General features: G+C 55.9%; 1 protein-coding gene across 1 annotated transcript; it reads right to left on the minus strand.

The window, feature by feature from the left end:
• Positions 1-26,395, minus strand: SSU72 (SSU72 homolog, RNA polymerase II CTD phosphatase). Its single transcript, XM_069464749.1, has 5 exons — positions 25,984-26,395; positions 17,008-17,151; positions 1,934-2,073; positions 1,292-1,410; positions 1-474 (listed from the first exon to the last, which is right to left on the minus strand). The coding sequence occupies exons 1-5, from the start codon at positions 26,061-26,063 to the stop codon at positions 373-375; spliced, it is 585 nt and encodes a 194-aa protein (XP_069320850.1). The 5' UTR covers positions 26,064-26,395; the 3' UTR covers positions 1-372.

Below are 26,395 nucleotides of genomic sequence, written 5' to 3' on the forward strand. Positions count from 1 at the left end.
CAGCGTGTGTTTATTGGACAGTTCCAGGCTCCCTCCTGGTAAGACGGTGCCTGTTGCTCCCCTCGCGTCTGCACAGTCCGGCCAGGTGGGGGAGGGACGACAGGCACAGGTGAGGACGCCGGGGTGTCGAGGAAAATGCACAATAAACCGTTTATTCTTTTTTGGTTAAAGAAAAAAACTGAATAATCAATACCCCACTCATAAGGAAAAGTGGGATGGAAAAACTGGCTTGTCTCTAACATGGCATCGGCGTGTGTGTCTCTTCTCATTTCTATGTACAGTTTATCGGACGACACTACCGTCGCGGCAGAATTCCTAAACGTGAAAACGAGTTATCGGAAGGAACTGCACGAAGGCGGCGCAGCGGCCGCGTCAGTAGAAGCACACGGTGTGCAGGAAGGTCCTGCCGCTCTTCTCCTCGAACTCCTGCAGCAGCTCCTCGATCTCGTTCTCCATGTCCTCCGTGTGCTGGATCTGCCAAGGACAGCAAAGCCACCGTGAGGGACCCGCCCCGCCCCAGCCTGTCCTCGGAGCAGTGTCCCCTCCCACATGGACACCTGCATAGCCAGGGAACCCCAGGCCCAGACCAGCCCAAGCCCAGCAGAAGCCAGGGCCGCACGCAGGTCCAAACCACACCGCCCTGCCCTGGTGCTGATGGGCACCGGGCAGGGTCTCAAGGACATGGGGTCCGCAGGGCAGCTCTGGGCCCACCCCTGCTGGGGCCTGGTGTGGCTGAGGTGGGCAGCTGACCTGCAGAGGCCCTACCGCCAGGGCTGTCCCCACGGGAGGGCGGCACCCAAGTCGCCCAGCACTGCAGGGGGCCTCCAGCCGCCAGGTGCCAGCAGCATCCCTCCCACCTGTGACCACCACATGTTCAGCCAGACAGTGCCACATGTCCCCGGGTGAGAGGAGGGCCCAGAGCCTTGCAGACACCACCACGGGGCCCCAGGCTCACAAAGGCCACTCCTCCGACCCCACCCCAGCGGGAGAGTCACTCGCTCTGCTGGCCATGCCGGGGGCCGAGGGTCCCCGCCATGGGGAAGAGGCAAGGCGCCAGCCCCTTGGCTGGCTGAGGCCTGTGTCCCGGAGACCTTGGTGGACACACAACCGGCTTCACCGACCACTCCTGGCAGCTGCAGGGAGGCCGAAACCAAAGCCACTGCGTTGAGGCTCAAACTCGGGGACCCCTCGGCGTTTACTTGCATCGTAGTGTTTGAAAAATGACTTGAACCGCTCGCCACGGAGCCCCTGCCCTGTGCAGGCGGGCCCGGGCCGGGCCCCAGGCACTCACACACTGGCACAGCTCGCAGATGAGGAAGGCCCCCAGCGTGGCCTCCTCGTGGTTGTCCTGGATGTCCACGTTGACCACGTGCACGGGCTGGCAGGTCTCCTGCTCTCTGGAATTCAGATCTGATTGGGACGAAGTGGCACAGGCGTCAGAGCCTCCAGAACCAGACAACCGGCCATCGGTGGCCGGGTCCCCCGCCCCGCCCCGCCTCAGCTGTTCCTGCACTCCGGGGTTTCGGGAAACCGACTGAAGACTGAGCGAGTCTGAGAACCCCCTCCCGAGGGGAGCCCTGCACCGAACGGGGCTCAGTGGACACCAGCGTCAACGCGAGGCACCAGTGGCCCCACACGGCCAGTCCTGGGGTGAAGCACGTTTCATTCCCTGCACACCAGCCCCCGCCCTGCGGCTCAGTCCCCTGCGCAGCCGACCCCGGGGTCAGACGAGGCTGTCAGCCAGCGCACAGGCAAAAGGGCCACCATCACCTGCCCCGCTTCTGGGCCCGTCCCCTCCTCGCAGCGCTCCCCGGCCCCGCGGCCTGTCCTCTGTGGGCCCTGTGCTCCGTGGGCCCTGCCCGTGCCAGGCGGAGCAGCTGCCGGGGAAGGCGGCCTGGCTGAGGGACGGGCCGACAGGGGTCTGCAAACTCACCTTCCACCACCTGGTCGTAGACCCTCTCTTCACAAGTGAGGATCAGATCAAACAGGTCCTTGCAGTTCTGGAACCTCTCCGGGCGGGGCTTGATCCTCTTATTTCTGTCCAACATGTGCAAAATGCCATTCTGCGTGTAGCTGAATTCCACAGTTAAGGAACTTCAGACGAAGGCTTCTGCTGACCCCGTAGGCCCGGCCCTTCCCCTCCCTGCCCCTGTGGCCGGCATCGGGCCTGAGGCCCAGCCGGCAGGGCCACCACTGTGCCCACAGGTCCCACAAAAAAGGCAGGCTGGTGCCCGCACAGCCCCCGCCTCCCCAGGGAAACCCGAGCCCGGTGTCCGCCCGCCCGCCCGGCCTGGCTGCAGGGCCCTCCAGCCAGGGCCCTCGCGTCTGTGCTGCCCTTTCTGGGTGCGCGTCAGCTCCAGCTGCACCATCTTGGCACTTGGTTCTCCCGTTCTCTGCACCCCAATCCAATCACTGGGTGAAGCGCCTGCTCGCTCTGAAACCTGAGCCCTTCAGCAAAGGCAAAGCCAACCTTGGCACCAAACCCCAAGTCTAGCTCAGCTGGACAGTAAAGAAAATCTGCAAAACCCTCAACGATGCACAAACCGGCGAGGAGGCAGGCCCCGGAGGGAGGCGCTCCGGCCTAACTGTGCCCGGGGAGCCGGGGGCAACAGGAAGCCTGACCGAAAGCTCCCAGCGTTCCGCTGAGCTCAGGGGGGCTGTCGGGGCGGTGCCCACACACAGGCCAGTCCCTAGGAAGGGACCGCGGGGGCCACAGCCCCACCCCCATCCCCAACGGCTGCGTGTGACTGGGGGTCCCCAGGGAAGGGGTTCACCTGCCCAAAGAGACAGATTGAATCTCCAGATATGAGCCCCTGGGGACAGCTGGGGACAAGCAGCATTAATTCTATTGTGGAGAAACAGACTAGCTGATTTAGAAATTTCCAGTGACCATTCAACTTTAAATTATGTCTATCTATTTAAATAAACTTATAATACTTTATATTTCCTGGCTTCCTGGATAATAAAAATAGCTTTTAGAATATAATTCAGTAGTCTACTGAAATCTGTACTAATCATTGTAAAAATTAATTACTAATTAATAAAAAAGGACATCATTAGATGGTTGATCTGAGGCTTAACTTGAAGACACCTGGCTGTGAGCTGCCAGGCACTCCTGGTCCCTGTGCGTCCAGCAGTGTCACCGGCACGGTCCCCACCCGACGTGTGTTCCTGGGCCGGGCCCTCGGGTCCCCCTGCGGTCCCCAGAAGCAGCTGGGCTGCTGCTCCTCGCCCCTCTGAGACCTTGGTCCTTCACAAGCTCGGAGTCGAACTCCCACGGAAAGAGACAGGCTTACGGAGGTCCGAGCCTGTGGTGCGGCGGGTCACGCGCAGGCGGGAGGGGAAGCCCTGGAGGAGGAACCCAGCGGGGACATGGGCCAGCAGCAGCCCCACGCGGCCTGAGCTTGCCCTGCGGAGGCCCGGCCAGGTCTCCCCACACGTTCTCGGCAAGACGGAGCTCCCAGACCTGCCACCCAGACAGGCAGGGCAGTGGTGAGGCTGTGGGTGCTCCCGGGGCCTGGCAGGGGGTGTCATCGGCTGAGGAGACGTCCCACTAAGTCCTTTCCTCCTTACTCGCTGCCCCGCTGTTTACACAGACAAGGTGACGCGGGAAGGTGCATGTAACTAGTGGGAAACGCCCAGTTTCGGAGACTCACTAGTTTAACAGGGAAGTAGGAACAGTGGCCTTTTCTGGACTATTTCTTGGCAAATAAGAGAGATGCAAGGCCGAGGACCTGCCAGGGAGGGCTGAGGCCTGTTGGGTTGGAGGCCCGTGTCCAGAGTGCTTAAGACAACCACAGGCCGGGCGCGGTGGCTCACGCCTGTTATCCTAGCATCTGGGAGGCCAAGGCGGGAGGATCGCTTGAGGTCAGGAATTCGAGACCAGCCTGAGCAAGAGCGAGACCCCGGCTCTGCTAAAAATAGAAAAATTAGCCAGGTGTGGTATTGCACACCTTAGTCCCAGCTACTCGGGAGGCTGAGGCAGGAGGATCGCATAGGCCCAGCAGTTGGAGGCTGCAGTAAACTATGACGACAACTCGGCACTCTACCCAGGGGGACAGTGGAACTGTCTCAAAAAGAAAAAAAAAAAAGGAACATAACCCCAAACTGACCCACCGTCTGAGCCCACAGGGACCAAAGTCCCACGGAAGTCCCACCCCAAGCCCCAAAGGGGCAGGGCAAGTGCGGATCAGGGTGCCAAGGTCGGGAGAACGGGCCCGGAGTGTGCGGCCAAGACAGTCTTTGTGACAATAAAGCTCAGGGCTGAAGGGAGGCACGACTCTGACAAGGTTTGGGGGCCACCTGGGGAGCACAGGGCAGCACTGCCAGCCTGCAAGCAGGACACTGTTGTGAGGAAAGGCCAGCGCTGCACAGGACGGCGGGGGAGGCGTCCCCAGCACCCGAGGCCTCCGCAGCAAGGCCAGACCCCGACAGAGCAGGGCTCCCGGGTCCTCGGCGGCACTCGGCACTGAGCCCACAAAGGAAAACCCGGAAGACTGAGCCCCGGTGGGCAGGCGCCAGGCTGAGGGCCTGAGCCGCCCAGGACGCCAGAGGCCGGGAGGAGACCCCACCTCACGTGCTCCCTGCCAAGGTCCAGGGGCCTCAAAAGCGCCCCGAGCAGCAGCCAAGGCAGTGGAGCGTCCTGGCACAGGGGACGAGCCCAGGCCCCCCGCCCAGGGCCCCCGGGAAGTGCAGGAGCAGCCAGGACGACCCATCACGGCACACAGGTCCAGCCGGGCCGGACGCAGCGCCTGCGGCCTGAACGACCGCGTTCCGCGAGCGGCTGGCTGACTCGCAGGGCCGGGCAACGCCACGCACTCGGAGCCTCCCCTCGAGTTAGCACACGCGGGACAAACTCCCGCAGCAGGGCCGAGGACACTGGCCCAGAAGCCCGACTCGGCAGCCGGCGGGTGGGGTGTTGTGGGGGACACATCGGGCGAGACCCCCCACCCCAGGCTTCCAAATCAGCCAGCACCCTGCTCAGCAGCTTGTCCGACGAGGGCCCTGGCGGTGGAGAAGGGCAGGTGCCCACGCAAGGCTGGGGCTTCTGTTACTGTGACCGAGGCACGGGCCTCCCAGCAGCCCTGGGGGCTTCCAGAAGGGCGAGGAGACAGGGATGGAGCCGGTCTTGCCATCTGCGTGCAGCAGCTCAATCTAACCCTCGAATGAGGCCCACAGCACAAGCGCGGTGTGGCGGGTGCCGAGGGGCCGCCAGCACGCGTCCGTGGCTTACGGGCAAAGACGACCAACTTCCTGGCCCCGCCCACCTGCAGACTGGGACCACTGGTGTGGCCGTGAGGGCGGGAGAGCAAGGCTGGAGCTGCGTCACACTGAGGGCCCCAGAATGTTCTGTCTTATGCGACAGGAAGTACCATAAATACAGGACCAGTTCCAAGTTCTCCGGGTTTTGTTACCCATCGGAGAAGCCAGCCAGACTCTTCTGTCCACGCAAACCGTGTGCCTTGAAAACCCCGACTTCCACAAACGTCAGTGACACTCAGAACGTGGCCTGGGGCTCTTCAGGGACGTCCCTCTTAAAAGAAAAACAGCTGCTTCTCTTCATGGGTGACTTGCACAAGACACACACCTGAGCTCAAAACACGTCCACACGCCGCTCAGACACACCACCTGGGGCAGCGGCGGAGCGGCCCAGCTGTGTCCCTTGTCCACGCCCACGGGGCCCGCGCTGGGGCACAGCTGACGCGGCGCAGGGCCGCTCCGGCTCCGCCAAGGTTCTCTGCAGCACCTGCCACGCCAGCCACCTGCTCTTTCCTGACAGCTGAGGCTCAGTCCCTTGGCTCTAATTCCAGGCAGCTTTTCCGTGGACGTCAGGTTTAACCCTAACCGTGATTTTAGCGGTAAAGCCAAATGCTTTTAAGTCTGAAGCTGGTTCCCCGGAGAAAGTGACTTCCACAGCCATCTCACGGGCACCTAGTCACAGGCCCCTTCCGCACGGACGGCAGCTGGCAGGACGCGCACTCCCAGTGTGGGAGCACAACGGCCATTCGCAGGCCACGCACAAAGGGCTGTCCTCCGCCCAGACCCCACAGGGACCCAGAGCTAAGGGCCCACATCAGACAGGACCACGCTGCAGGTCCTGGGAGGGAGTGGGGTCTGGGCACAGCCCAAGGGGCAGGGGAGGCCCCCTGGCCTGCAGGTGAGGGTGCTGGGCGGGCACAGCACTGGCCCGGCCGCCTGCACGACAGAATTGGTTCCATGGACGACGGAGGGGGGGCAGAGTCTAAGCCAAAAGTAGCAACCAAGTGCGGATGACCAGCCATTTCCGGACCAAGGGAAGACACCGGCCCAGAGGCCTGGCGGTTTCGTCAGTGGCCTCGTCCCTCACCCAGGAGGGGCCTCCTCCAGGCTGCTCTGCCAGGGCTGAGTCCGGCCCAGGTTTCTGCTGTGGACACACCGCCCGGGGCCTCCACCGACCCAGCTGCACAGAGCGGCCGCGGCCTGGGGGGGTTGGAACACCGCACCTCACAGACGCACTGACCCTGAACTTAGCCGAGCAAGCCGGGGGCGAAAGCCTGTCCCACACAGGAAGAGGGGGCTTCCAGCTGGAAGCAAAACTCAGAGCGGACGGCAGAAGCCAGGGCGCTGCTCCCACCCAGGGCAGATGGTGCCTGTCAGGAGGGGGGTTCAGGGCAGGTGGCCTCGTGGCACCCTGTGGGGAGGAAGGACAGCCAGACCCCACCACCGGGCCCTCTGTGCTGTCTCCTAGCAACCACAGGAAGCTGGAACCTCTAGCCTGTCCCTGCAGCACAGGTTGGGGGGGCACGAGGCTCACCTTAAACCCACTGTCGAGGTCGACTCACGTCAGGAGGTGCTGTGAAGTCCTGGTCTGACCAAGAGCCACTTACGCTCAAACTCAAAGATGACAGAGGTGGCTGCTAATAGAACAGGGTCTCAGTCGACTCTCCTCTACCCTCCAGCCGGGGGACACGAGCCCCAGGCGCCCCCACACCGCATCACTGTGACTCCAGCATCACCTGGCCCGCAGCACCGGGGGTGGGCCACGCAGGCCGCCGTACCTGCCCTCCCAGCCTAGCAAGGCCTGGGCCACCTGCTCATCTCTTTGGATCCTGTAATTTTACTTCTCATTTCAAGTTTGTTCAACCTGAAACATGCCGCAGCACAGACCCCGTGGAAGACTCTCGGGCACCGCGACGCACAGGTGTCCAAGGACCCTCCTCCCACAGGCTCCGAGGCTTGTCCTCCCCACCGCGACTACTCAGGGCCGCCCGGGCACCGGGAGCCACTGCAAGCCGGCACCTGCGCTGGGCGCCACCCTGGGGCAGGGCTTTGGCCTCAGGGCTCGGGCACGCGCCCTTGGACAGAGGCTTCAGTGTCGGGGAGCCACTTGCCAGCCGCAGCCCCAGGCAAGGCCGGGCCCCCGAGAGCACCCCAAGGCTCTCACTTGAGAGTCACCAGCACAGTGTCAAGTTCAATGGGGCCACGGAGCCCAGGTGGCTCAGAGCAATCTCCCAACCCCAAGGCCAGACCTGGGGTCCCCAGGCTGTCCCTTGTCTGATGGCTTTGACAATCCACCCATAGACCAGCCCCCACTGTACCCCACGAAGGCTTCCGTCTGGTCTGCCCATCTCAGATCTGGTGGGAGGGGGCAGGTGGCACCAGGGGGCCTCCCCCGCTGCGCTGCTGCTGCTCAAAGGCCGAGTCGACCCCCGCGAACACTGCACTTACCAGCTGGCAGGGCAGGGGTCCCCCTGCAGCCCCCCTCTTGGGACACCAGGTGTTCAGTTCAAGCTCATGACCACTTCGCAGTGGCAACGTCTGTGCTCACTTCCGACTGGCACCAACTGTCTAAGACCGGGACGGGACCAGCTGACGTGGCCTGGAGAGGTCCCTGCTGTGACCGTGTGGGCTCTGGACCCCCCCTGCCACCCCAGCCACAGAGGGAGTCCAGGACACTAGAACACGGAGGAGCCCCAGCGTGGGACGGAGCACGCAGCGACCTCGGAGTCGGGCGCCGAGCGGCTCATCTACTGCCAGCGCCTGTTCCAACACCACTTTCAGGGTTAGCGCCAACGCCACCAGTATTGCAAGGTCTCACTGAACACACCCAGGAACTGCAAGAAAAAGCCCCCAGCCCACTCGAGAACAAGGAGCGTGTGCAGCCCGGGGGGCAGCCCTGGGTGGGCTGCAAGGGGGGGTCACTCTGGCCTCCCAGCGTGGGGGGAGCTGGTCAAGCAGTTTCTCAGGACCTTTCGTGGTGGTTAAATGGCCTCGTCCCGAAGCCAAGGGCTGAGGTACACACTGGTCGGCAGACACACACCTGCACCGTGCAGGGCAGAAACCGGCCCGTCGCCACGGCAGCAGCGGCTGCAGAGGCTGCGGGAAGGATGAACAGCACCATTTTTAGGACCAAGTATTACCTGGAAAAAGAAAAACGGAAATGAGAAAACGAGCCCTCTAGGGTGGCATGTGTGGGCTGTGGTCCACGGCTCTGCCCATCCGTCCCCCGAGGGACACGGCCTGGGGGGCGGGGGGCCCTGGGACTCCTCCCCAAACTGCAAGCACAGCAAACTGGCTTTTGTTGGGCTAAAATCAGCAAAAAGTGAACTGAAAAGCGGACAGTCAACTTCACTTGCCCCCGACTGCGCTGTACAGGCTCAGTCCCGAGGGATCGGCGAGGGATCGGCGAGGGATCGGCGAGGGATGGGCGAGGGATCGGCGAGGGATGGGCGAGGGATGGGCGAGGGATCGGCGAGGGATCGGCGAGGGATGGGCGAGGGATGGGCGAGGGATGGGCGAGGGATGGGCGAGGGATGGGCGAGGGATGGGCGAGGGATGGGCGAGGGATCGGCGAGGGATCGGCGAGGGCTCCGCCGCCACCGCGTCTGCCCCGCGCCGGGCAGTCCCCGGTTCCTCTCACCGCCAGGGCCGGCTTTCCCCAACCGGGATCCTGCTGGGCACACTCACACAGCCCAAGTCTGCGATCTCTGCCCCAAATTCACCTGGAGCAAAGTCCCCACTGTCCAGGGACAGCCTCAATCCCTCCCGCCCTTAAGACAGTGTCACATGGGGGATGGGTAGACCTGCCAAAGGGGAACAATGGACACTCCCTGGGCGGTGGGCACACTTACAACCCGGGCTCAAGCGTAACCAAAGTGATCCTGGTAACCAAAAACATTTGTATCCCTGTAATATTTTGAAATAGCGGGGGAAAAAAAGAGGAGAATGTGATACCTCCCCGAGTACACGGGAGGAGGGTGGCCAGTGTCTGGCAGCTGTGGTGCCTGGCAACAGCCAGCAGCAGGTGGCCACAGCGGGCATCAGTGTCCTTTCCTGACAACTGCCAGGCGTGGGGGCAACAACTTAGAAGACACAACAGAGTCAGCACCTAAACTCACCAAGGAATGTTCTAGTTCAAAGGACCCCAAAGCAGAGGGTGCTCCATCCTCCCCTAATTAATCAATAATCCCCTAATAACTCTGGCTGTCCCACCTTCCTCTAACCAATCAGTGATGTCCCCCAGGCACTCAGGGTGCCCGCCCCCATCAGTCAGCACCCCAGTCACCTGGGTGCAGAGGGCAGACAGACCAGTATCTCGGGAAGTGCTCTGTGCCCCGTGCGGACCCTCCCGCTGGCCACGGTGGACGTGGGGCGGCACTAGCAACTCCGAGAAGCCCTGGGGAAGCCGGTATGAGAAATGCACGACCCCGTTTTTGCCAAAGGAAAATACTCCCCTAAAGTGGTGTTTTTTTAAAAAGTGAGAACCAGGAAAGTGGTCTCCCGTCTCAGGACCCCCCACCCAACACTGTGGGTCCCCTGGGCGTGGCCAGTCAGCCGACAGCACGTGCTCGTCACGGTCCTGGCAGGTTTCAGCGTCTGAGTTGCCCCAACGCCCAGGGGGTGCTTCCTCCTTGCCAGAGAGGGACAAAGGCCCAAAGTGACCACTGTCGATGGCTTGCCTGACCTCAAAGTCAGCTTGAAGATTAAACAGATCACAAGAGTCTTTACAAATACACAGGCATCACAACGCACAGCCTGATTAGATTAAGACTCAGCAGACTTTCAGATAATAAAAGCGGTGGACTATCATTGTACAAATAGGGTAAAATGCTGCATTTATTTAAATGAGGAAAGGGCCAAAAAACCCCACAAATTTTTAACAAATAAACTGGCTGGGGAGAAAAGACAAACTGGCTGAAAACTAAAGAAAAATATCTTTGGTATCTGTTTTGTTTCAAATAGGCAGCTCCCCTCCACCAGTTGTTTGGGATTAGCATCATAAAAAATGTCAGCCTCAAAACAAAAAAACCAAAAAGCAAGCTGAGCCCTAGGCCAGAGCATGTCAGTGAAAACTGACTTGCTTTTTACACCTTTCTTTCTGTGCCGGCTTCGGCAGCACCTGCACAATGGGCACGACAGAGACCAGCACGGCCCCTGCGCAAGGGCCACACGCAAATTCGTGACACGTCCCACAGTTCCGAAGCTCGGACTCGTGTCGGGCAAAGGCAATATACGTGACCCTAACATTTGTATCCCTGTAACATGCTGAAATAAAAAAAATTTAGAAAAATAAAATAAACTTTTCTTTTTGAGAAAAAGGTCTTAAATTATGAATCGATCTATGACAGCAAATCACTGTAAACGGTTCGAACCCGGGTTAAACCCCAGAGGAAAGCGGAGCCCCAGCAAAATGTGGCCACAGAACTTGCTGTGTCACCGTGTCACTGACCGTGGAACGGTGGCCTGTTGCTTCCGCCGACACCTGTGTGGTGACGCAGGAGCTCCGCCCCACACAGCAGCACCTGCCACCGCCGCAGTCTGGAGGGGCTGAGGGCCCCTCTGTGCTCACAGTAGTGTCCCAGGGCCGCCTCTGGTGATGACCCCAAACACTCTCAGTTCAAGGCAAAAATACAACGGATTGCTTCTCTCCCCCAGGAAATTCTAGTTATTTAGTGATTTAAATAACACAGTAGTTTTACCAAGACATTGAGCTCTCCAGAGATAATCTAAAAAAAAAAAAAAAAAAAAGCCAAAAGAATTTACAGGATTAAATAACCTGACAATGCACAGCTGATGAATGAACTGGAACTTTCCTGGCTGACCCAGGAATACTTCGCTCCATGTGAAGGACATCACCAAGCTGTGACACTTTGACAATACAAAGTTTGTACAAAGCAGCAGAACCGTCTTCTTAAGAAAAAGGAGGGCTGGGCACGGTGGCTCATGCCTATAATTCCAGCACTCTGGAAGGCCGAGGCGGGAGGATCCCTTGAGCTCAGGAGTTCAAGACCAGCCTGAGTAAGAGTGAGACCCGCGTCTCTACTAAAAATAGAAAAATTAGCTGGGTGTGGTGGTGCATGCCTATAGTCCCAGCCACTAGGGAGGCTGAGGCAGGAGGATGGCTGGAGCCCAAGAGTCTGAGGTTGCTGTGAGCTAGGCTGACACCACGGCACTCTACTCAGGGCAACAGAGTGAGACTATGTCGCAAAAAAGAAAAAAAAGAAAAAAAAAAAAAAAGGAGGACAAAGAGCCTGTGTGCAATACCGTCCCCAGGAGGGCAAGTGAGAACTCAGCAGGTCTGGAGGCCTGAGACCACAGTCTGAGTACCCGAGGCCTTCAAGGAAAAACCATGCCAGGCATGAAGGCTCACACCTGTAATCCCAGCACTTCGGGAGGCCGAGGTGGGAGAGCGCTGGAGTCCAGGAGTTCAACGATGCAAGGAGCTAGGACGGCGCCCCTGCACTGCAGCCTGGGTGACAGATTGAGACGCTGTCTTTAAAAACAAAACAACAACAAAAGAACCACCACAAAAACACACAACGAACAAAAACCACACCAGAGGAAGGTACGGTCAGGGCAGAGAAGCTGAATCCTGCAATTCCCCAGCAGAAGACGAAGCTGAGCCTGGGGCCACTACACGGCCCAGCGAGCCGCTGTCCTGATGCCCGCTCAGCCCGAGCAGGCTGGCCCCAGGGCGAACTGCGGGGCACCGGCACTGGGGCACACCAAGCACTGCCCACAGACGGCTTGGCGGAGCTTTGCCTTAGGGTTTTTGTGTCTCTGGGGAGACAGTGGAACTGCAGTGTTCGGAGGGCCGGCCGCCTTCACCCACACGCCAGCGGAGGCAAAGGCTGGCAGAATTCAAAGGATCACAGGCTGAGCCTGCAGTCGGGAAGTGCTCCCACGTGAGAGGCCAGCCAGAGCTCGACGGGAGGCCACGCTGCTTCCTGGGCAGTCACAGGCGCAGGGTGTGGACTCCCGCAGGTGCACCGCGGGCACTGCCAACGTGCAGCTGCGCCTGGGGCCACACTCTGCCCACTGAGGCACATGGAAAAGCCGTGCCAAGGGCAACAGGGCTGTGTCCCATTGCTGGGACACCAGGCCCAGCGGCTTTAGCACTGAAGCCCCCCCGCCCCCCGCCTCTGCTCCTGCTCTGCAAACCACAGCTGGCCGCAGACACTTCACTGATGTCAAGTCCCTTAAGGTGTCCCCTGCCCTAGAAGGAGCCGTGGTCTTTCCACCAGAGCACACCAGGTGCTGCTGAGGAAAAGACCAGGAGGCGTCCACCCTGAAACAAACTCCACGAGGAAAGGCCAGCCATCGTCTTACCGGCCAGCCTTCCCCAGTGACTGAGTCAGGAATCCTGCAGAGATGGCCGCCTCGCCCCTGCTGCGACACAACAAACACCCCTCATCAAAGGGGCCTGCCCCAGAGTTAGGTCTTGAGGGTCAAGGTCGAGTGTGGTCGATCCATGTTTTCATGGCAAAGCGCTACTAGCGCTGACACAGGATGCTCCTGTGACGGAGCTCTCGGTGCAGCAATGCTGGGGGCTCCCAGGAGCCCCGAGTCCTGCTACAGACCTGGCCAGAGCCATGGCCCTAGCAGCACAGTGGTGCCCAGTGACTCCACCAAGAGGCAGCAGCGCCCGGGCAGGAGAGACCCTGGCACGCTCGGCAGGGAGGGTGAGAAAGGCAGACAGGTTCAAGCTCTGGACCCCCGGGAGGACCGTCTGAGACCCTCTAACCACACTCTGTGAACTGTTACGCCAAAAGCTGGTGAGCTATGGCTTCCAAGTCAACATATTAAGACATAAATTCATTTTGAGAAGCAGCGCTTTTTGCCAAGCACACAGACTGCACAAACAAACACAACTCAGGAAGCCCTGGAAGGGGCCTCGAGGTCAGCCCCGAGAGGCACTGGGCACCCAACCGCAGCTGTGGCCTCCACAGACAGAGCAGCCAGAGCCCAGGAGCTCCGCGTGGATTAACGGGGCCTCGCGCCTCTCTCACCTCCGGGCAACGTGCAACCGCCAGCGCCTCCTCCACTCTGCAACAGCATCTCACCTGCTCGGACTACGTGCAGGGTCCAAGGCTGCGGGGTCCCGGCCCAGCACTTGACCCGCCAGCACAGTCAGTCAGCCCCACCCCACCGGGACCCTCAGAACCCCCCAGACCCTCAGAACCTGAACTACCTCAGCCAATAGGCTCTGCTCGACTTCTGACATCCGATCAGACAGGACAAGCAGGCCAGCATCTGGACACAACAGCAACTATGCTGGCCTTTCCTGAAAACCTGAAGTGTAAGTAAAATCAGGTGAGTTTCTCTGGGAATTGGCATGTGCCTTACGAACCGTTCATTTCTTAAACACCATTTCCAAACACTACTTTAAAACACAGCTGCTGGGCCAGGCGAGGTGGCTCACGCCTGTAATCCCAGCACTTTGGGAGGTCTAAGTGGGAGGAACGTTTAAGACCGGGAGTTTGAGAACAGCCTGGGCAAGAGTGAGACCCTGTCTCTACAAAAAACAGAAAAACTAGCCGGGCCTGGTGGTGGCACCTGTAGTCCCAGCTACTTGGAGGCTGAGGCAGGAGGATCACTTCAGCACAGGAGTTAAAGGCTGCAGTGAGCTGTGATCGTGCACCCTATTATCTAAAAAAACCAGATAAATAAAAAATAAGGCCAAGTGCGGTGGCTCACACCTGCAACCCCAGCGCTTTGGGAAGCCGAGGCAGCGAGACTGCGTATGGCCAGCCTGAGTAACATAGGCAGATCCCGTCTCTGTAAAATCAAATTTTAAAAATTTTAAAAATAAAAAATAAAAAGAGAATCTACAGATTATTTCGTGTTTGTGTATGGAGTCAAGGGAATTTAGATTTCCTGTTCCTGGTCCATGTATATACTCTTAGCCGACAATTCCCGAAAGGGAAATGGAGATGTAAAACTAACCCAGTCTAGCTCTACCAACAATTAGAGAAAAACAATTATTAATAGTTTGTTTTTAGTTAAACAAGTTTTCCATCCAGACGTCGAAGCCCCACTGCCCTCAAAGGCCCCCACAGGCCAGGTCCACAGGGCCGGTCACCGAGCCCCCACGCCCCGCAGGTCTGCTCCTGCTTGCAGGACAGAAACTAGAATACAGCCAAACAGACGGTCCTTGACTTACAGCACCTCAGCTGCAGACTTTTTGGCTTTAAGGTGAGTTTATCGGGACGTAATCCCATGGCAAGCTGAGGGATATCCGTATTGAAGAAATCACTTTAATACTCATGGGACTACTGGCCAAAATTTATTAAGGGCTTAAAAAACACTCAGCACCTGCACGCTCTGATTGATTTAATTATCAGAAATTCTCTGAGGTGGGCACACACGAGGGAAGCAAGGCCCTGGCCAGGCAGCACGCACAGGGGGTCGGGGGCTGGCAGGAGGATTGTCTGAGCTCAAGAATTTAAGACCAGGCCAGGAGCGGTGGCTCAGGCCTGTAATCCTAGCACTCTGGGAGGCCGAGGCGGGTGGATGGCTCAAGGTCAGGAGTTCGCGACCAGCCTGAGCAAGAGCAAGACCCCCGTCTCTACTAAAAATATAAAGAAATTATCTGGCCAACTAAAAATATATAGAAAAAATTAGCCAGGCACGGTGGCACATGCCTGTAGTCCCACGTACTCGGGAGGCTGAGGCAGGAAGATCGCTTAAGCCCAGGAGTTGGAGGTTGCTGTGAGCTAGGCTGACACCACGGCACTCTAGCCCGGGCAACAGAGCAAGACTCTGTCTCACAAAAAAAAAAAAAAAAAAAAGAGTTCAAGACCAACCTGAGGAAGAGTGAGGCCCTGTGTCTCTACAAAAAAAATTGAAAAATTAGCCAGGCGTGGTGGCACCCGTAGTCCCAGCTACTGGGGAGGCTGAGGCAGGAGGATGACTTGAGCCCAGGAGGTTGAGGCTGCAGTGAGCTGTGATGCCACTGCACTCCAGCTGGTATCTCAGAAACAACCTGGACACGCACACCATCTCCCCCTTGACTGCTGAAGCTAGACTCAGTCCTTGTAAAACTAGGGAAGTGCTACCAGTGTCCAGAAAGAGGAGGTCACATTGGCTCTGACATGAAAAAGCTTTAATTTACATTAAGGGAGTATGAACATGGGCATCATTTTCTGTTTTTATATCTCCCATTGAATACAAGGGTTTAAAAATGAATTTTACTAACTCAAGAATAATTTTTAAAAATAGGATCTGAGGATGAGTTTCGTGGTATAAGAGTTTAACGTACGTAATGAAAACCTGGAATTGAGAACACAGCCTCTTCCAGGGCTAAGGGGAGCACACAGCCCCAAGATGAGACCCTCAGAAAGGGGCTTTGTGATCACACTTCCCAGTAAGGCCAGGGACAAAGACACACCCAGCGACAGGACAGGCAGCTCTCACCGAGTCTCAGGAGGGGAGCCTTTCCAGACGGCTCCACCTCCCTTATCAGCCAAGGACACGGGCGGAGCAGGGCAGAGCTACGCCCAACACGGAACACGGAGGCCACACTCAGCAGGAGTCCTCAGGGAGGTTTGTTCAAATGCAGCTCCAGGGCTTCTGAGATGTGCTCACCAAGACCCCAGGGACTCGCACTGACTTCCAGTGACAGCCAGGGCTGCCGCGGCACAGGCGCGGCACCACTCCACAGACCCCGACCCCCCGGCAGGCCTGGCTGTGGTGCTGACAGGGACCCCCACCCCGGGATTCAGCCCCAACGTCCCGGCCCACAACCTTTTCATTGCAGCTGGCAGAAGAGACAGCAGGGAGGGCAGGAGACGCAACACCCAGGATCTACTTCTGCATTTTGCTAGAATGACCTTCAGGCCCCTCCCAATAGCTATTTAATCTACATGCGTACAAAAACATGTTGAGTTTATTTAAAACTTGCAAGAGTGCCAATATGAAGACAAAAAGTTTTCCATTCCACGTTTACACTCCTTTCACCTGGAATAGGTCTGCGCTTCATTCTGGAACTGCAGATCACTCACTGTAACAAAGGTAGGTCCAGAAATTTTAAACGAGCGTGGTGCAATCACGAACCGCCTGCTCAGAAACCCGAGGCACTGATGATGATACACAATCATACATACAATTGGGTGTCACACTCATAAAAATCTATTTTTAAAAATACCTTTTCTTTTCACATGAATCCTAAGTAGCAGATCCAGGTTGTTTTGTCTCTTCCTGCAATGAAGTAATGTTCTCTTAAATTATCTGCTTCTAACAACTTCGGCAGCAAACTCGGCCTCCACTTTCTCTGCCTCTCCTAAGGCCGTCAGGCGTGTGAAGCAGCTCAGCTCCACACCCATCGGCACGTGCACACACACCTACCTGCGGAGAAAGGAGCCGGGCGGCCCTGCAGTGGGAAAAGTAACAGGGTCTTACGGTTGCCATTGTCCTCGTCTAAGCTTCTCTGGGTGATGCCACGTCAGAGCCTACGCCTGGCTGAGCCAGTGTGGACTGCACGTGTGTGTCTGTGTGCCTTACGGTTCCCCGTGCCACAGATGGCTCTAACCCTGCACTACCCCATGGGCACCACAGACAGAAACCAAGTTCTCCTAACTAAAAAGGAGCAGGTGTTTGCACCGCACACAAGGTGACGCAGCGCACCACGTCCCCTGTGCCGAGTCACATGAACACCTCCTCACGGAGTGGGGGTCAGCATGACACACGCGTCACAAATCACCCCTGCCCGGGAAGACCACACGGGCTGAAGGGCAGCCACGGGGATACAGTTCTTTGTCCTTCCTGAGAAGATCGTTGTACATCTGGTCGTATGTGGTTTTGAAATCATAGACGTTCGGTTTGTCGGGTGCTGGTCCCGGAAGCTTCACGTGCGTCCCTGTCCCAAAGGACCGGACGCTGAACCCTCGTTTGCTGAAAGACACAAAAGGAGAAAAAGAATCACAGTTGGATTAAATAAGACGCAAAATCCCCAAAATAAGAGACATGAAATGGGAAATGGATAAATTGAGTAATTTTAATGATATAGAGAACATGTTTTTAAAATTTTAACCTAATATTTTATTAGAACTTTTCTTAAAATTCTGAAGCAAGGTACACAAAAGCTAGGTGAAACCAATCAAAATGGAATTTACCATCACAAGGCTACATGTGAACTGTTCAGGCAGCTGTTCAGAGCTGTGGCTCTGAACTCGGGAGGACCGATCAACACGCAGCTCAGCTGCCGGCCCACGGCCCGCACTCCTGCAGGACTCAGTGCGCAGGACTCCTCGAGGCCCCAGAGCCCGACAGCCTGCGAGGCCGACCACGAGGAGCAGCAGCCCAGGCGGACTGGAACCGTGACGTGTGACCCAAGGAGCCACCGTCCACACAGGACAAAGAACGGCTGCTGCGAAGCAGACACCGGACTTGTGAGATCAGATGACTCGGCTTTTAAGTGTGTCGCAACAGGTCACACGCAAAAAAGAGTTACTTAGGTATAGAACTTCTGTTCTTTTAAATTCAGTTGACCAGAGTAAAACGTTCAAGTCTTCAAAGCATCTAAATAAAATGGACTGCTCATTCTAGCTCTACACTTACAAATCACACTGCTGCATCTGAAGGAGCCTCCCTGACACGCCCGGGGGGCACACAGCCCCCGCCCCTCCACTCTCCTCACAGGCCCGGCGATCAAGGAAAGTGCCGTGGTGTAAAGCTTTTCTGTAGTTTTTTAGTTGTAACTCGGGATATCTGGCAATGTCTGGAAACACTGCTGTCTGTCAGACTTGGGGTGCCACTGGCATATCGAGGCCAGGGATGCTGTTAAACACCCTAAACTCGCACAGGACAGCCCCCCCCGACACAGGGAAGAACCATCAGGCCCGAAACAGTGCCATGGCCGAGAAACCGGACACACCCAAGTGATCCTCTAAAAGCAAAAATGATTGATAACCCTGCAGGAGGGACGACGGTATGAACACAAAATTCACAGAAATGGAAATGGCCCTTAAGCATGTACGAAGATGCTTAATCTCACTCATAAGACAAATGCAAAACACACAGATACTGCTCTTCACCCAACACATAAAGAAAGTTTAAGACCGGCCGGGCGCGGTGGCTCACGCCTGTAATCCCAGCACTCTGGGAGGATCGCTCGAGCTCAGGAGTTCGAGACCAGCCTGAGCAAGAGCGAGACCCCATCTCTACTAAAAATAGAAAGAAATTATCTGGACAACTAAAATATATACAAAAAATTAGCCAGGCTACTTGGGAGGCTGAGGCAGGAGGATCGCTTGAGCCCAGGAGTCCGAGGTTGCTGTGAGCTAGGCTGACACCCTGGCACTTTAGCCCAGGCAACAGAGTGAGATTCTGTCTCCAAAAAAAAAAAAAAAAGTTCAAGAGGTTTGTTTACGGATCAGGCTCATCCTGCTGCAGTGTCAGCACCAGGCGGGGAAGGACCGGTCTGTTCTGTCCACAGCTGTGTGTGTCCTCAGCACGCAGAACACCACATGGCCCACGGCAGGGACCTCGTAAATATCTTCCGCATGGTGAATGAGTAACGGTAACGGTATTACAACAAGGGAGAAAGAACTCACTCAGACCGGCAGGCCTCTCGGGTGGACGCCGCGGCAACATCTAGCAAGTGAAGACCAGCCGCCCCTCGGCCCGACACCGCCCTTCCAGAACTCTGGCCCATGGGGCGCCCGGCGCCTGGGAGACGCTGCGCAGGCGGACACTCACTGTTGCACTGCTCCTAACCACAAAGACAGAAACCACCTGGGTGTCCACCCACAGAGCAGGTGCTTCCTGCAACTCCACGGGCTGATTCTTCAAGAAGCACCAGAGGGCGACGCAGAGGGGCTGTCCCTCAGAGCAGAGCCTGAAGAACACCGCGCTGCACGTTGCCGGCCCCAAAACCACACACGCAGGCAGCTAAAAAGTGCTCCTCATCTATCTCGTTTAAGCGAAACACCTCGCCCGAGTCCTCTGAGGCTGACGGCTGAGTCTGCCCCCACGTCCCAAGGGCAACAGGCGACACAACCAGGCTTCCCAGAACGCCTGCCACACCCAGCGAAGAACGCGGCACAGCAGCAGAGAGTCACGATTAAAACGCCAAGTCCACATACACCTGAACTGGAAATAAACCTGAAAAACACTGCAAATAAAATTTCTGACATTCAGCCATATCTACACACCCCGATGCAACTCAAGGCTAGAAAACGATGAAATAACGGCTGGCTGGACCCGGAGGGTGACACTGGCCCAGCACAGGGCACGTAACAAGCGGCACACCAGAGGTGGTGCACGCAGGTGCTTTTCACCCGAAATTTAAAACTATTTCCTTACCAACTCAGGTGAAGTACAATAAAAGAAACATTTTCCATCAAAACACACGCAAACCAGTGACGAAGGTCATCACCCCGAAGAAAACAGCCTTTCCTGCAGCTGTAACAGGTGTCTGGCACCTGCTCCGGGGAGGTCACGCGCGGGGACCACACGGGGTGGGTGAGGCTTGTCCCTCACCCGCTCAGCAACTCATCACTCTGCACAGCTGCCCAGAAAGAGCTGTCCCCCTGCGAGCGCCCAGTCACCTTCCCCTCAAACGCAGGCCCCAACGGCCGCTCCACCTGGGCCCATCTACCTCCTGCTTTGTCTGCAGCTCAAAGCTGCCCAGAGGATGGCAGGTCCGAGAAAGGGCTTCTTGCCCTGGCCAGTTCGGCCCCTCTCGTGGGCTGCAGGGGATGGACCTGTACCAACAACCCACGACAGATGCCTGTGTGCCCGGCAGCAAGTCTGCCCCGCAGGAAAAAGCGCCAGCAGGGCACCCACGCACTCCCACGTTTCAACAAGGCATTCGCTGGGGTGCTCGGAGACACCAGTGACGAAGAGCCCCACGGTCGCGCTGGGCCCTGAGAGGGGCCCTGGAGCAGCACGGCCTGTGCACCCCCAGCCCACGCCCCCCGGGCACCCGGTCCACAAGACTGCCTGTGTCCCAGCCTCCACGCACGCTCGGGCCTCTCTGTTCCGAGAGAGGGCCCAGAGCCAGTCGTCCTGATCCACTGTCCTTGTGGCACTGGGGCACAGGAGAGATGCCCAGGGCCAGCCAGTCTCACGGTGAGTGTCCCCGGCACACAATGGTCGGGAGTGTTTGTCAGCGAAGGAGGAAGGTACGGGAGGTGTTGGACCTGCTCCTGAAATACTTCTAAAACTAAGCACAAATTTTTCCTGTAAAGAAAAATTAGAATGTAAAACAGCTACCTGAAAGAACCTGCTGCGGCCGAGAGTATTAACATTAATGACACGTCTGTGATACCTGAATTCTGACAGCAGTCTAAAACCACAGTTTTGAGCCACACACAGAAAGGAGCGGGGCACCCCTGTCCAACCCCGCTGCGTGGCTGGAGAGCAGGGACAACTCTGGGGCGAGGGGTGTGTGACCCTAGGACCCCCATGGTTCCTTCTCACAAACGCAAACACAGGCAAAAGCCTGTTGCCGTCGGGCACTGCTGGGCCAGACGCCAATGACTGTCCACAAGGCCATGTGCTCTGCACACTCTCAAGGGGACGCCCCTCTGAACCATGCGGCTCTGGCCACCCCCACCCCCTGCGTAAGGTAGTGATATAGATCCCCTCCTGGGGAAACTGAGGCAGCTGAGGCAAAGCGTCCCCCAAGACTCCAGTTCTCTGATTTTTTTTTTTTTTTGAGGTTGCAATGGCATCATCACAGCTCACTGCAACCTCAAACTCCTGGGCTCAAGAGATCCTCCTGCCTCAGCCTCCCAAGTAGCTGGGACCACTAACATGCCACCACACCCAGATAATTTCTTTTTAATTAATTTTTTAAAAAATCATTATGCTGCTCAGGCTGGTCGTGGACTTCTGGGCTCAAGCGATCCTCCCACCTTGGCCTCCCCAAACGCTGGGATTACAGATGTGAGCCTCCATGCCCAGCCCAGTTCATTGATTTTGAGATGTGCACCACTGCCTTATCGATCACGTGAAAGAAAGGTAATGCTGCATCCCAACTTCAGAGCTGACAAAATTTGAAAAACATGCATTGCTGAGGAAATAAGGCAATTATTACCGAAACCACTCCTGGGTCTGCAGGCGCACCCCGCCCCAGTGGTATCAAACCCATAAGCCCCCTTTGAGGTTACTGTGTGGTAAAGGACAAAGAGAGCCCGGCACTGGGCTCACAGTAGACATGGTACCCAGAAGAACCGCTGCCGTCCCTCTGAAAGCCAGCCGTCGATGCTGGTAATGGGGCCCCAGTGACCACCTACGTCAGGGGAATTTTACCTTGCAGGCCTGGGAAAGTCACGCATGCTAGGGGAATGGACAAGGCTGCTGAGGCACACACAAAGAGACACATGGGCCAGAGCAAGCAGGGCGCCACCGCCCCAAGGTCTCCATCAAGCAGGAAGTAACACTTTCTGACCATCAGCCGTGAATACCACTGCTCAACACATGTCTGGAGCTACTTGAGTGCATCTGTCTTCAAAACCTGGCACATTCTTTCTCAAAAGCCCTAAGGGGAAAGACCTCGGCCTTGTGGTTGAAGTCATTTGAGACCAGAAGGTTCTCATGAGGCTCCAGGATTCAGGGTCTCAGCCTTGATCCTGCCAGGACAGCCAAGCCCAAGACTGACCTCGTGGTCTGTGTCTCCACTGACCTGCACGGCAGGCTTCATCCCTCTCCTCAAGGAGGAGTTGGGAGGCCAGGCGCCGTGGCTCACGCCTGTAATCCTAGCACTCTGGGAGGCCGAGATGGGAGGATCTTCTCGTCTAGTTTGAGCTCAGGAGTTCGAGACCAGCCTGAGCAAGAGCAAGACCCCATCTCTACTAAAAATCGAAAGAAATTAGCCAAATAATTAAAAATAGAAAAAATTAGCTGGGCATGGTGGCACATGCCTATAGTCCCAGCTACTCGGGAGGCTGAGGCAGGAGGATCGCTTGAGCCCAGGAGTTTGAGGTTGCTGTGAGCTAGGCTGCCGCCCACGGTACTACTCTAGCCCGGGCAACAGAGTGAGACTCTATCTCAAAAAAAAAGAAAAGAAAAGAAAGGAAAGGAAAGGAAAGGAAAGGAAAGGAAAGATGCCCAGTCTCTAGTTAGGAAGCACTTACAATCCCAAGTCACCTTGACTAAAGGTGAGATCACAGTCAGCCGTCAGCCATCCTTCTAGCTCCCTGATGACCTCGGAGCATAACTGCTCTCAGGCTATCCGCATGTAAACGCAAGAAATGTTTCTTTTCCCTTTAGTCTTCTACACGGCCAAGAACGAAACAAAATGCAATAAATAAATAAATAATAAAAAAAAGAATGAAACCAAAAAGTTTCTAACCACAAGAAGATCATCAGGTGCTGAGTTCACCCCTCTCCCGAGGGCGGGCGCCGCCGCCACCCAGCTCCCCGGCAGCACCTCCTGCAACAAAGGCCCGCAAACCGAGGGCTCTGCTGTGTCTCCCACACTCTGGATCCTTCTTCAGCTCCTGCTTTTTTCCACCTTGAGCCTTGGCACTGTTGCCCATCTACCACGGCCAGAGTCCCTTGGGCCCGAAATCCTGTGGTCGTCACTCACGAGCCCTGGCTTTTTCGCCTTGGGTATTGTCCCCTCTCACAGTGGCTATCCTGAGGGAGCTGTAAAGACGAAATCAGATGCCTTTTTAAGACAAGGTCGCACTCTGTCACCCAGGCTGGAGTGCAGTGGTGTCATCATCGCTCACTGCAGCCTCAAACTCCTGGGCTCCGGCAATCTTCCTGCCTCAGCCTCTTGAGCAGCTGGGACTATAGGAGCACACCACACCTGTTTTGTTTTTTTTGTTTTTTTTTTTTTTTCTCCTTTGGTAGCAACAGGGATCTCCTTGGGTTGTCTAGGCTGGTCTCTCTCTCTAGAGTGCCCAGGTGACAGAGTGAGACTCCATCTTCAAAGACCTGGGCTCAAGTGATTCTCCTGCCTCAGTCTCCCGAGTAGCTGGGATTACAGGCGCCACCATGCCTGGCTAATTTAGTAGAGACGGGGTCTCATTCTTGCTCAGGCTGGTCTCCAACTCCTGGCCTCAAGTGATCCTTCAGCCTTGGCCTCCCAGAGTGCTACAATTTAGAGGTGTGAGCCATCAGGCCCAGGCTACTTATAAATATTTTCTATACTTTTAAGCCTTAGTAGTCTCTAAATCTGACTTTTATAAGCTCTCCTAGCTTGTAACAGAAAACTACTATCATATAACTTTCCTAAATATGTTTTAAAACCTTGTGAATAATTCCAACAGAAAATACACAGCACAGAAATAGGTAAAATTTTCAAAAGTGAAAAGGACAACATATGAAATGTCCGCAATAATCATAAAACGAATGTAAGCGTGAGATCATTTTTTTGCCCTACCAGCCTGAAGAGATTAAAATAATGTTCATGGCCTGTCACGGGTGCTCACACCTCTAATCCTACCACTTTGAGAGGCTGAGGTGGGAGGACTGCTTGAGGCCAGGAGTTCGAAACCAGCCAGAGTGAGAGACCCCGTTTCTGCAAAAAAAATAAATAGAAAAAAATCAGCTGAATGTGGTGGTGCGTGCCGTAGTCCCAGCTACTCGGGAGGCTGAGGCAGGAGGACTGCTGGAGCCCAGGAGTTTGAGGCTGCCGTGAGCCATGACGGCATCACAGCACTCCAGTCTGGACAACAGAGCAAGGCCTTGTCTAAAAACAAAAACCAAAGAAGAAAAAAAAAAGAAGAAGAAATGAATAAAATATTGAAAGCCAATGACAGTCACAATGTAAACAGATGTTACGGAATGACACTTTTTCTCTCTCATGACCATGTGCACACATAGAAAGACACCCTGAAAACTGTGCACCAAGACGGTGCTGCGTGACCTTTCCTCATTTGCTACATGTGTTCTACAGTGAGAATTTTTGCAACAAGCAAATACTATCACTAAAATAAGCTACCTTAACAAAAGAAAACATTCTTCAGATACTCCAAATATAAAATTTTCAGAAGCCAAAGATCCAGGTCTGAAATAACTTCACACTCACATTGTCCATAATGGATGTCATCTAAATTTACTTCACTCCATTTTGAACCTACTCCTTACTCTTTTTACGAGTAAACCTGAAAGATGATGGCAAAACAGGAATCAAGTCCCCTAAGAATTTATTCTCAATTGGTGATTATGAGGAGGGTCCCTTCTGCACTCCCTCTTTCCCAGGGAGACCCAAGGCTGTGCCAGCGCTGGCTGCTTTGAAGTAAACAAGGCCTTGTTATCGTCAATAATTGTCTCAAGAAAGTATCAGATTAGCATGACTGTACAACAGTCACTTCACTAGATTTCACTGCCAAAGCTGCTAAACTTCAAAAACATTTCCTTTTGTGAGAGTTCACCCCACTTGTTATGCAAACACAGCAGAAGAGATGGAACCTTTAAAGGATTTCCAGCCAGAAACGCCAGATCAAGGAGGCCTCTTATTCCAACCGAAGATCATAAATTTATTTTCCTTGGGTAATTTCCAGAGGTGCGAACCTTGCATTTTTTTGCTTAAATTTATCAAACTTTTAATGATACACTTAAAAGATAAGTGCACTCCATAAAGGAAGACCCACCACAATGTAATTCTAGCACATTAAAAACAACCTTCAGCAGGATGGTGGCCATGGAAGTCGGAATCCGCTAAGGAGTGTGTAACAACTCACCTGCCGAATCAACTAGCCCTGAAAATAAAAAAATTAAAAAAAAAACAAAAAACAACCTTCATACTAATTTGTTAGGTTCAAAGGACACCACAATCTACAAAACAAAAACAAAAACAAAAACAAAAAACACCACAAAAAACACCCCTAAGCGAATACTGTGGACAGGGTAGTAGATTTTAGGAAGACTTAAGAAACTCAGCATTAGCAGATCATGACACTTGACACTTCCAGCTTCATTAAATAATGAGAGGAACTTCTAATTTTCTGAAGTTACTCAAAGTCAAAATTAGATTGTGATGACAAGAGAAGCAAGGTACTGTTTTCCTTTCCAAGTTCGCATACGGTAACTCCGGAAGAAAAGGCTGCTTCAACTTTGTTTTACTATGAATGTTCACATGTGTACCAAACTGTAACACATATGGTCAGTTTCTCATTTTGTTAAGTGACCACGAATGAAAAAAACTGATCAAACAGGAATACACTTTTATTAAACACAGACGACACAAGAGTCACAGAAGGTGAGTTAGTACCTAAATATAAGCTGGGCAGGGCCAAACCGAATGCAGGTGTATTTCAGACACTACCGACGGGAGGAGTTCCAGAGGGGAAAGGGGATTTCTTTTCTATTGACTTGAAGCAACACAGCAGCAAACACAGACTCACAGCGTTAACAACATACACCACATCTGTTATTTGAAGAGTCCTTCCACCCCGGAGTCACGTTGTGTGAACTTTCCAGCAAATGTGACAAGGAACGACACACAACGGAAATGCAACCCGCCGGCCCTAACGAGCAGACCCTCGCCTGGTTCGTGGCTCTCGCCGCCCGCTCTCGGCCGGCACCGCCTGCGGGGTCACCGGGAACTGCTAGGCCGCAGTCGCAGAGCGCAGTTCGGCTCAGAAACGGACGTCCCCGCAACGCCAACCATGTGCGGGCACCGCGCGCTCCCGTTCCAGCCGCGGGGCCAACGAGCCCGACGCGGCCCGCGGCCCGGGCCTCGCCTTCCCCGGCGGAGCCGCCTGCGCGGGCCGGGCAGCGGAGGGAGAGAGGACCGGCGCGCGGGCCCGGGCGCAGCCCAGCTACCTGAGGATGTTGTGCGCCTCCATGCTGCGGTTCTGGTTGCTCGAGCACACCACCGCCACCCGCAGCGGCGACGACGGCATGGCGGCAGCCGCTCCGTCGCCACGATCCGGCTCCGTCGCCCTCCCAGCCGCGGCGTCTCCACGGGAGCAAGATGGCGGCCGGAAGTTAGCGACGCGGAAGCGGCGGCGACGCAACGCCTGGCGTCTGTGCGCCGGCCACCAGGCCCTGCCCCTCGGGCGCGGGACTTCCGGGGAGGAGCGCAGCGCACCGCGGGCGGCCGGCCAAACGCAGGGCCTGGACGTCCGCAGCCGAAGTCCTCGTTCCGCACCGGGCCTACCTTGCGGCCCAGAGCCCCGCGCCGGCGCGGAGAGTGACGAGGGCAGCGCCGTCGCCGGCACCAAGAGTGACGCGT

This window comes from Eulemur rufifrons, unplaced genomic scaffold (assembly GCF_041146395.1).
Source record: "Eulemur rufifrons isolate Redbay unplaced genomic scaffold, OSU_ERuf_1 scaffold_84, whole genome shotgun sequence".
In the NCBI taxonomy this organism is placed as follows: Eukaryota; Metazoa; Chordata; class Mammalia; order Primates; family Lemuridae; genus Eulemur; species Eulemur rufifrons.